Genomic DNA, 12,320 nt, shown 5'->3' on the forward strand with positions numbered 1-12,320 from the left:
GAATAGAAACTGCAGATAAAAGAAGACAATTAAAAGAGAACCTGGTGGAGCGGAAAGGAACTGGTCGGAAAAACGTGTTCCTTCCACACAATTCGTCCGGCCAGGGCAAAAAAAGCACCTTTTTTCATATTCTTTATTTATTTATTTTTAATCCATATTTTGAAAATTCCAATAATCTGGTGTGCAGGTGATGACATGCACATGACATGCATAATATAATTAAAATTTATTTTATTTATAATGGGCTACTTGGCAACGAGAGCCAAAACTGGTGACCATCAGGTGGTGCTGAAAGAGTTAAGAGAGAAAGTCAATGCTTGATTTGTGTAAGAAGGGAAAGAAAAAAAAATATCTGGAAAAAATATGTGTTTAAAAAATTGTGAAAAATCGCATCGTGAACCTATTATCGTGATTTGAACCATATCGTGAGTTGAGTGAATCGTTACATGCCTACTTATTGATGATAATCCAGTGGTTCTCAAAGTGGGAAGTGAGACCCCCAGGGGTCCAAATGGATCCAAATAGGTGTCCAAATAGGTCTGTAACTCTGAGAGTGTACGAATGGAACCAAGTGGACCCTTATACAGGCCCATTTACGCTCAGAGTTACAGAGATCCTTAATGTGTGAGAACCGCTGCTGTGGATGAATAAATAATATGACGCTGATATCATCTCAGTACCCAGCAGCGTGAGACCACTTCCTAGGGTCTGACCATGCATGGAGTCGGTCACCATGGCGTACAATAGCTTGCACCACTGCTCCTGTAGCCTTCAGCAGTTCTGTCTCATGGTTCTTCTCTGCTAAGCCTTCCAGAACCGCCTGTAAATTAAAACCGTACATTGGTACTCAAGCCCAAGTACACATTTAAAGAGCCCATCTACAACTTAAACATCTAGAAAATATAGCTTGTAATGTGTTACGCATATACTGTAGAAAGTAAGTATTCATCATATTAAAATATAGTTAAGATTTAATACATATGTTTTGGACATGCCCAATTAACACTACATGATTACTGGAAAGCTGTGATTGATACGCTGTCTAGTATCTAGGGCTCTTGAGCAACCACTGGACCATCCCCTTACTGTATATTGCACTATATTTGGCACTGTGCCGCCGGAGGTGTCACTAAGTGATATCAAAGGTACTGTTTTGGCTTCTGTACACTGTTGGCCAGACGGTTGATACTTTTCAAATGGAAGGAACCCTGTCCTCCCACTTATACTCTCATTGGGTCAGAGAGGTTATGCAGTTCATCAAATTCGAAAAGATAATTAAGTTATTCCCTCCAATAATCCATATTGAATTTCTATACAGCCTGGCAGCCTTTCACTTCATTTGCGGAGAACATGGAAGCAGAAAGTGTAACCCTGTAGTAGTGCAATCTATTCTCTTTTCTTTTCTATTTTCTTCTTCTTTCTTTTCCTTTGTGTTTTTTATTTATTTATAATTTTAGCTAGGTATTCTACTCATACATACTGTGTATGTTTTGTCCTTGAGATTGGGCACTGCTTTCAGAGATATATAATGTGTGTCAGGAATCAACATATTTTGTATCGAAACTACCAGTATGTAGATTTTGTGGCGTCGTCGATGAACCTACTTTGTCAAAATCAGGCTCTCCTAACGTGGTGTTAGGACTCAGCTGGTTGTGGATCCTTGGATCTGACACTGCCTTCTTCACATCATAGTCGAAGAACAGGGCATTTAGAATCACCTGCAGCACAACACACAGTTCAGCTGAGGATGATCTGTAGTCAAACTCAGTGGAACTATGCTGTGAGCGTCAATCTATCAGCTCTTTGAACAGCTTGTTTATTGACTCACCTGAATAATAGCGGTGGTAATCTTTGTCCCCCCTGAGCCTCCAACAACCATCTTAACTATTTTGGTATCTTGGTCAAAGAGGATGGTTGGACACATGGAAGACATGGGTCTCTTTCCTGGGAATGGCAAAAAGGAATGCAGTCACAATTATTTTTCCCTAAGACATAGAATCAAACCGTAGATTACATGAATGTGTGACATTATAAAAGTATGTCAATGTCTTCAGAACAACTTATGGTAATAGAATTCAGACAATCATTATTGTTTCCATTTCCATTAGTTGTGAGCTTGTAGATCTGGTATTTTCAGCACACGACAGTATCATATGATGAAGTACAAATCAGCTTTTAACTATAGCCCTGCTGTTTAAGTAACATACACAAGGTAGTGCACAATACTGAATGTGCCAGTAAGCATAGTTTTTTCGAAGTCTCTTCCTTTGTCTGAACTTGACATACCAGTACCTGTAGTTACCTCACAAGATCTGAGTTCTGCCTGAACTCTATATATAGTTTTCCAGTACAGCATTACTTTCTGCTGCATTATCATTGAACAGAAAGGTGAACTAGCAATGCCTGATAAAACAACAGGAGTCCCTGACATGATGGCTGTAGGTTAATGGATGCTATTGGAGATTAGAGAAAAATGTCCTAAAAATGATTGTCTTGTACCCACGTTTTTTTGTGTGCTAATGTCTCATATAACCTATACCAGCGGTAGGGTTAGGGTAGTCAAAACATCAAAATGTGTGATTGTCTGATTGAATATATATATTTTGCCACTCACAAATATTTTGGACCACTTATAAATATCCAAGTACAGTGTAATATTCTTTTTCCATTTATTTACCGGTAATTACGTAATCCAAGTAGTCACGTTACGAATCCCATTATAAAATAATCGTTGATCCAGTGAACCACATATTAGACCTCAACCTGTATGACAAGTTTATAGTATCCAAAATAAACATTGCAATCCATCACATTACGGCCCTTAATTAATTGGGATACGCCAATCTTAGCCAATCAGGATGGAGTCTGAGAAATCTGAAAGACCTGTTTCGTTGAATGGCTCTAGAGAGACTGTGTACCAATTTGCGTGATGTTTGGACAAAATCTGTAGGTGTACTGTCCAAAAACTAGTTTTGCAGAAAGCGGCCTCCTGGTGGCACTATAACAGGCCGTGCTGAAAATTTCGTTGGCATCCAGGGAGTGTGTGTGCAAAATTTGGCATCGACCGGGTTAACGGACGGAGTGCAAAACATACTCTCTCCCAATGCCTTCGGCCTGGTGGAGACAATAAAGCAGTCAAAGAGGATATTTGTGAAGAAACACCAAAACAGAGTTGGGAAGACAGTATAGCCTACATCTACACCACATTTCTCTGTATAAGACATAGACAAGGACTAGAGTTCAGTTTTTTTTAATTACTGCAAGTCTCAAATTGCTAGATTAGCTAAAATATAGCCTAAAAAAGAAATCCCAAAAGTCCCAGATCGCCAAAGCCTTGTCACTTTGAGCCATATATTTTGGAGATGTCAAGCATTAAATCACATTATTGAATCCTCCTTGCATGTGTGAGAAATACTTGATCCTAATCCTCTCACATCCATTTTTGATGTGGTAAAGTCAGAGGAGAGCTTATCTGTTGACCAAAAAAAACTTGCTATTGTATTTGCATATCTTTTGACCCGCACTCTTTTATTCTTCTCATCTTGAAAACAATAAAGCCTCGTTCACTTAAACAACGGGTCAGACCATGACATGTTGTGAGCTTGTAGATTCAGCTACCACATCTTTGCTGAATGTGTTGTTCACCCCACAATAGGGATGCTAGGGGTTCATTTGGTTAAACCCTACTCTCAAGTCTCGATATCAAGTATGATTTCAATTTGAGACTGAGAGAATATTATAAACCCCTAAATTAAACAAATAATTCATTTGTGACTTAACAAGATGGCCCACTTTCAGATGTTTCAAACCTGGTTTGATGAAGTTACTAGGTGAAGGGGGCACTCCAAAGCCATTGGTGATGAAAGGAGAGCTGAAGTCATCCATCTCATTATTAAGGAGAATTCCTGTATTCCTGGACATTACTTTGGAGCCCATACTGAAAGAAAAAGAAAAGAAGAAATAATATAAATAGGTATTGTTTATGTACAGTGTGGGGGCTATTATTAAGTCAATTTAAATCTACAAATCATAACTGCCAAACCAAGTCTGCTGTAATTGCACTAATGTCCCGCAATAAATATGGTGGTGCTTGTATAGCGTCCAATCCAGGGTGGCAGATGTTCTAGATGTAGTTATATATTGTATTAATACTCTACCATCCAGATTGGTGTTTAGTTAAAGTAATTTTATTCATTAAAAGTCCTGAATTGTAGCTTTAACTGTGAAAATTAAAAAAACAGCTCTGTACGAATCTTCACTACAGTGAACACTGTTTACATTCATTCTACCCTTTGGATCCCCTTGAAAAAGAGATATAACATCACAAGAGCATGTTTTTTAGTGAAAAATGGGATGCATAATGTCACATTAATTCAGTTATTTTTGGCAAACAATTTTTGTTATTGTACTGTACTTTTGGCAATTAAGCTGCAATCGTGCGGTCTATAAATTAAACCTTATGTTTCTAATAAAAACATTTTTTTTTCTTTTCTATAATAACAATTAATTAAGTGTTTAAGTGTTTATTGCCAACGTCATACAAGTGGTTGATTGTGCTGGTGGCTGCCACAGCACTGCCATCCTCTGCTACAACTGAAAGGTGTGCAGTCCCATGGTTTTCGGGCATGTAGAACTCTGGCTCATAGTAGTTCATGTGATGGGTCGTGTCGTCTGTAATCTTTTCACGGAGTTGATTGGCATAGGAAGCGGAGGTCATATTCTGGATGAGCTGTGGAGAAGAAACAAGCCCACGGAGAACACAATTTTATATTCAGAGCAGTCTAATTATATTTACAGGCTGAGGCTGATGTATTTGTGTTGAAATATTAATCAACCAGACCTCTGTGATGTTGAGGAACTTCGGATCTCCGAGCAAGGTCCTCTTTGCGTAACCAAAACGGAAGGCCTCAACAATACGATGGTATGTTAACACCTTTTCCTCAAGGGTTGACATACTGTCTGAGTTAAAGTTGTACCCTGTGAAATAAAATATTTCATCATAAAAGTCATCACTGACTCTGCCCCTATTAACAACCTGCAGGTCTACAGTCTGGGTGTCTGACCACAAGGTGGTCTCAATAGCCTTGACATTTCTGCTGCCCGAAGCAGCAGCAGATTTGCTGCCCGAAGCAGCAAATGGTTTTCCGAAACTGGAAAAACATTGATCCAGCCACCATGACCATGGATCTTCAGAACATCTCCCTCCCAGTCTCTGCATCAATGGATGAAATAGTAAAGCCCTATAACACATCCTTGAGCAGTGTTTTTGACCTCCATGCCCCTGTCAAGACACGTGAGGTCAGATTTTGACGCTCCACCCCATGGTTCACAGAGGAACTGCGGAAAATGAAAAGAACTGGGCGGGTTCTGGAACGATGTCGCTTCAAGCACTCACTGTGCATAAGCAGATTTTCCGTGAGCATCAAAAGGCACATTCCAAATCCCTTAAAGATGCTCAGTCTCAGTTCTACTCCGACCTAATCAATAAAAACCCTGGCAACTCTAAACAGTTTTTCAACTGAGGAGCAATGTAAGCAATGCAATGTAACCACACTTTGCAATTTTTCTAAATTGCGACCTTTCTAGTTACTTTAGGTTTCCCATCTCTGAGACATGCAGACACTGTCACCGTATGGGAAGTATGTGCTGGTGCCTGATAGATGGACAAAAATGTCTTGTTTCCCAGGAATCTTTACCCATGCAATCTGTTGCCATGACAGACAATTTACATTTTAAATGCAACCATAATTTTCTTTTAACGAATGTACAGTACATATAAGACTCAGTCTTCCCCCTCAATCCCAAGGATACTGCCAGTGTAATTCTCCACATTTGGATCCTCAGATGTAATTTATCAATGTCAAAACAGACTAATGAAAAGAATAGCCTTAAATGTTCATGTACTGAATTGTATAACATGCCATCTGTCATCCTCTTAAGTTGATTGATTACCCGCAATAGTCTTGGAACGAAATCAATAACAGCAAAACCTAGAGCCTACGAACTGCATGGCCTCCCCAGTCTTTGACTATTTATAGTACGGAAATGTATAGCGAGTTACTACTGTATGACAGCAGTTTGTGTATGAATCCACACAAATCATGCACAATGTTGGATGGAGTTCAGTTCAGATGCACTAATCTGGCTGCTAGTATGCATTAATTAATTAACATGGTGATGGTGTATGCTTCCTTTGGCCAAATGGAAAGAGATTAGGCCTACTGTATAACAAACATGTTTCACAAGAACAATGTTGTGTAACTAAGAAATTTCCCCCCATGAAAAAGATTGTATACATTACGACCCAACTTTCAAGCTCTTCTTAAATTTCAGTATTACTTCACCAGGAACTTGAGGCCTTCGTGGCCTTCTGTTAATGTAGGCGCTTGGGTGGCGTAGTGGTAAAGCGCCTGCCCACCACCACGGAGTGGTGTGGGTTCGAATCCACTTAGAGGCTTTGTCGCACATAATCCTATGGGCTGGGGCAGCACAACAGGGAGTAAAACAAAGGCTCTACTACGTCCTCCCGGTGGAGGCTCCTCACTGGCATTTGAGTCCGTATGATACAAATACAGATCTATAGAGTTGGACAACTATATAGGAGCTCTGGAACACAGATATCAGGCTAAAAAAGTCGTACTCAGAGGGAAAAGGGGCATTGTTTATTGGTCTGTAATATTGTTAAGGGGCCCCGATTGAGGAGCATTATGTGATTATGTGTCCCGAATGAGAAGAAAGTACAATGACCAATAGAACAATCTTGTGTGGTTCTTAATTAATCGGCATCAGCTAGTACACTGATTCCCAAACATTGGGTTGGGACCTATGTGTGGGTCATTTTTATGGGTGCCTTTATTTTTTGGTTTCCTACATTTTGTTTTCAATTATTATTTCAAAACATTTTCAGAAAACATTCACAAAAAAAGGAAAAATGTTCATGAATTCAAAACAAATTCAAAGCGTTGTGAACCTGTAGATCTGCTATTTTCACTAGTTTGGGTCTTGTGGAGACATATCAAATCATGGGTCACGGGCTAAAAAGTTCGGGAACCTACAGAACTACTAGCAGACCATATTTCCACACTGTGAGAGTAATTGTCTCCAAGCCTTACCCGCCAGGATGTGCATGATCAGGGAAAGAACTGGACCACTAGCTGGAGCACTGGGGGCTGCGATGGTGTACTTTCCCACATTCACCCTTAAGGGGCTTTCATCCAAGACAGCGCTGTAATCCCTCAGATCTTCCATCATAATAATACCACCTGAAAAACATACATTGTACGGCATAGCTGGTCATGGTGATGAAATAGTAATGGTAATTAATGGTAAGAGGAGCACAAAGACAAAAAGGCGGCTATAGACTTGTGGTCTATTTAAAGCAATTTCGGCAAATATATATAGATAAGCACACACATGCACACATGCAAGCAAGTATGCACGCACGCACGCACGCGCGCTCGCACACACACACACACACACACACACACACACACACACACACACACTGTGAATGTTGTGTGTATTTATTTTGTTCTGAATAGAAAGAACTTTACTATCATGTAAAATAGTTACATTATCATCTAGTTCCGCATGTGAACAAAAGGTTCATGGAAAGAAAAAAGTCAGCTTGAGAAGGAATACTACGGTACCTGCTGCCTGAATATCCCTCACAAGGTTCTGGGCTACTTGTCCTGTGTAGAACACGTCAGGGCCCTCCTCGGCTATTCTCCTATAGGTCTCTGCCAGCTTTGGAAATGTGATGGTGTCATTTTCTTTTAAAACATCGCCATTGTCCCCGCAAAACACCTCGCTGAAATAAGCAGAAACATTTTCTGAGTGAGACTGGAAACAGACCTCTGTGATCTAATTGCAATCATTGCTATAGAGTTGTGTGACAGGGGGGTCTCCCCCTCTCTCCAACTCTTAGTCAGGATACCAATTTGCTCCAGTCCGGAGAGAGAACTTAGCCTATAATATTGAAGCTGAAAAATGATCTTTGTGGGGTTCTCTCTCGTAATTCTCTCTCTCAAGCTGAAAATATATTTTCTGTAAGTTTACTAAAGAGCTGGAGAGATGGGCAGATGACTGTTAATGAACAAACATAGATCAGAAAAACAACAAAAAAAACATAGTTTTTCTCCCTATTGTTTAAACAGAATCATTTACACCCCATTTAATAATAATAATGCTATACTAACCATAAAGCTGTATCATTGATGATGGTTTTCCTTTGACTAGATATAGCTTTGGCCAGTGCCCGGCCTAAAGGAAAGCCCTCTTGTGCAAGTTTAATGCTTGGCTCGAACAAATCTTTCCATGGCAGTTTGCCGTGACGTTTGTGTGCCATCTCGTATCCTCGAATCTCCCCTGGTACAGCAATGGACAACGGTCCTACCAAATACAAAGGATGATAAAGAGAGGGTCACTTCCTTCAAGATACTGTAGCATAACACGGCTTAAGATATGTCTTTATCTTTACTGATTAATAGCTCTTAGTAGATAGTAAGTGACTCTCTCCGCACAAGGTTATATCGTAAATGCAATATAACAGCTTTCTCCGAAGTGTTTCAGTGAGTTATGTAATTGGTTATATATTACCTCTCTGGGATAAATCGGTGCTGTTCCCCATCATGTTTTGTGTTGCATTTTGGGGTGCTGTCTCCCTAGCATCAATGGTTTCTACCTTTCCTGGAAAGAAGGCGATGGCATTCCACAGTTAAACTTCTGATGCAACAGTAACAATTACCATTCAGATGTAACAGTAACGATGATCAGACTGTCAAAAGCATACTAGTCCTGTCCTGTGTGATTATGCACAGTAGTGAAGCCATATAAAATCACACCCATGTGAAGTGACGGGCGCTCTTATCATCATACGTCCTCATACATCATCTCATTCTGAACCAATGGCAACATCTCCCACCCAATCACGCCGGCCAATCACAATTTGCGCCCTCACTTTTGTCTATAAAACAAACTAAACTAAATGGGAACTGTCTCAAGAGTTAACAATATGTAACTTTATTTGGCCACAAAAGATCACGGGATCTATTGAATGTGAAGGAGGAGGTGACAAATTCACATTGAACCAATGACACACAGTATGTTGTTCGTTCAGACACATGGAAAACAACTACTGTGGCCAGATGTAATTCCCTGGGGTCTAGTAGGACTATAGTAAATAATAATAAAGAAATCGCCGTAAAAATCTGTAATAAGAATGAATATAGCCACTTGTTCGAATGCCCCATGTCAAAAATAGCTAAAATCTCTAAAACAAAAGAAAGCTGAAAATGAAAAAGATTTAACACTCATCTTTTACTTTCTCTAATAACAATCTAAAACATGAACCTTGGTTAAAAAAAAAAAGTCCTTTAAGTGTGAAGAGGAAAGTTGCATAGTGCAGCTATAAATGTACATTGGCTGGGTTTCCCAAACGCATATGGTGTAAGACTTGTAGTGCTGCACATGCTCAGATGCTCCTCTAGCCTGTGAACATAGACATTTCGTGCATAGATGTGCCACGTAATGGTATAGGCTGGTATGGTAGGCCTCAGGCCTGGCACATATATGCACAAAATGTCTATGTTGACACAGGCTTCTGTGTGCAGCCTAGAGGTAGTAGAGGAGCATCTGAGCATGTGCAGCACTACAAGTCTTACACCATATGCATTTGGGAAACCCCGCCAATCATGATTTAATTGTGTAGATGGGTTTGTTCACTTTGTTATGAGTTGTACCGGTTGTTGCATCGTAGATTGTGATGAAGAGCCCTCCTCCGATGCCCATGCTGTGAGCGTTCACGAGCCCAACACACAGTAATGCAGCTATAGAAGCATCGACTGCAGATCCTCCTTTCTGCAGGGTTTCACTGACATTATTTCATTCACATTGACATGATAGACAAGGAGAAAGAAAGGGGGGGGGGGGCGATTTAGCATATTTTATCAGAACTTTAGGCCTACATGATGCTGATAGTGTCTTGCAGTGAGTTATAAACGCTAAATGATTAATGGTTCAAAATGCATTTATATGGACTTTGATCTCCCTTGGTTATCACTTGCAATAACCAATAATAACGCATGCGTGCGTGCGTGTGTGGTGATAGACGGGAGAATTATGTATGTACAGTAGGCATGCCACGGTATGAGATTTTACAGTACGGTACGGTGCCGGTATTGATAATCTATACCTCGGTATTCCACGGTATTTATATATATTTTTAAAAAGCCCCCCCCCCCCACCTATGTCTAGACTACTACCCCCACCTCCTTATAAGCCCTTCTTTGTTCCCCAACCTGCAGGCCTACATATCTTATTTTTTTATTTTTACCTTTTATGATCATTTGAATTTTGTTATTTGTCATGATTATGAATTGATTGAAAGTCCTTGCTGTCTTGTTTCGATTCGGTCCTGGGCCAGGGACGAATGGAACAAGACAGCAAGAACTTTTTTCAGTGATCCCTTGACACAACTGCTTTATTTACAGAAATACACTGACTTCACTCACCTTGTCGTGTGTGTGTGTGTGTGTGTGTGTGTGTGTGTGTGTGTGTGTGTGTGTGTGTGTGTGTGTGTGTGTGTGTGTGTGTGGAGTTTGATCACAATGACACGAATGTCAATTCACTACAAGATATTCCAAATACCCCAGATATTGTGTTCATCAATGAAATTAGAAAAAACTGTCACTATATTTGAAATAGGCTGCCCATTTGATTTGTATATGGACACTTGTTTTACATCCAAACAAATGAAATATCAACTTCTGGTGGAACGTATTATGGCCTTGGGATATAACGGTCAACTTATTGTCCTTGTATTTGGAAGTCTGGGCCATATCCATAAACTTGTGCTCAGGGGTCTGCAATTGGGTGGATTGCAAAAATGAAATGCAAAAAAGTTGGCTAAATACTGTTCTGTCTCAGCTATTATGGGCAGTCTGTCTATCTGGAGAAGGCGTTGTTTCATTTATCCCTAGGTGGCTTAAAAAACCCAAAGCAAACATCCTGTCTAGTAGTGTCAAGTAATAGGGCTATGTCAACAATGTGCTATATTTATTTTTTCTTCTTTTCCCTCTGTGTGTTAAGCATGTGCAGCAGCTATATCTGGTTGGACCATATAATGTATAACCTAATTCTGATCAGTGTTTGGGTCTATTGTATTACGCCTCTTGTGCAGTGTGTGTGTGTGTGTGTGTGTGTGTGTGTGTGTGTGTGTGTGTGTGTGTGTGTGTGTGTGTGTGTGTGTGTGTGTGTGTGACGTGTGTGTGCGCGAGTGTGTGACTGTGTGTGTGTGTGTGTGTGCGTGCGTGTGTGCGTGCGTGCGTGCCAGCAGCTAGTTCCATTAAAACAGATTTGGTTATTGTACACAATGTTAATAGTGTGTGGTGGATAGACTATGTCTATATGATGATGGTTATATCCGCCTGTACAGTAGCCTGTAGTTACATGTACTGCATGTGAGGCTTGATGAATCAATCACTTACTAACCTGCCAATCTCTGAGCACCGTCCTGCATCTGCTGCCACAGCTGCGTTAGGGTAGGAGTGTTCAAGTTCAATTGAGGGTTTCTGTTTTCCCACGCCGAAGAAGACACCCACAAATGTGCTGACTGCCGCCACCAGCAGCACCACTAATGCCAGGACCACAGTCTTGTTGAACATGTCTCGGGGGAAAAAAACATTGGAGAATACACTCATTATATCACCCATTTCACAGTTTGTTTTTAACCTGTGAATACACACACACACACACACACACACACAAAATGCTTCAATGCATAGTACAACTAAGGCGTGGAGGTGTGACCTGCCTGATGGACGGACAGGTTTTTAGGAATGAGCAATGTGCCCTCTTAAAGTTATTATTTTCTTTTTTTAAACACATGTTTATTCATTTTCTTTATATTACACATAAGTATTTTCAACAATTGACATATATTTCCCCCCCCCCCCCCCCCACATCCCTCTGGCAGCACAAATACAAACAAAATCTTATTACGAAATGAATTGACAATAATAAATACAAAACAAAAATAAATAAATAATGACAAAACGAAAAACGAAAATTTAAAGTTATTATTAGGCATTTTCAAGCCTTTATTTGATAGTGACAGTAGAACATAAATGTGAGGTGGTGTACGCTACGGTATACCTTGTAAATGTGAAATGTGCCACAATGATTTGAATTAATGGCATACAAAAGTGTGTAGCACAGCATAATGTGCAACATGAATGATCAAAACCATGGTCTTGTTTTGCTTTCACAACAGATAATTCTTCTGCCGGATCAGATACTACAGTAGCAAGAACAAAGTCACA

The 12,320-nt window shown here is 40.1% G+C and overlaps 1 protein-coding gene across 1 annotated transcript; it reads right to left on the minus strand.

Moving 5' to 3' along the window:
- Nucleotides 1-673: 673 nt before the first annotated feature.
- Nucleotides 674-11,663, minus strand: LOC308309809 (glutathione hydrolase 1 proenzyme-like; the record flags this gene model as incomplete). Its single annotated transcript, XM_080755725.1, has 12 exons — nucleotides 674-820; nucleotides 1,605-1,718; nucleotides 1,829-1,944; nucleotides 3,810-3,937; nucleotides 4,542-4,729; nucleotides 4,841-4,977; nucleotides 7,113-7,262; nucleotides 7,650-7,810; nucleotides 8,199-8,391; nucleotides 8,599-8,688; nucleotides 9,741-9,871; nucleotides 11,491-11,663. The coding sequence occupies 12 exons, from the start codon at nucleotides 11,661-11,663 to the stop codon at nucleotides 674-676; spliced, it is 1,728 nt and encodes a 575-aa protein (XP_080611851.1).
- Nucleotides 11,664-12,320: the final 657 nt, after the last annotated feature.

The sequence above is a fragment of the Protomyctophum bolini genome, assembly GCF_963924005.1.
Source record: "Protomyctophum bolini genome assembly, chromosome: 22".
Taxonomy (NCBI): Eukaryota; Metazoa; Chordata; class Actinopteri; order Myctophiformes; family Myctophidae; genus Protomyctophum; species Protomyctophum bolini.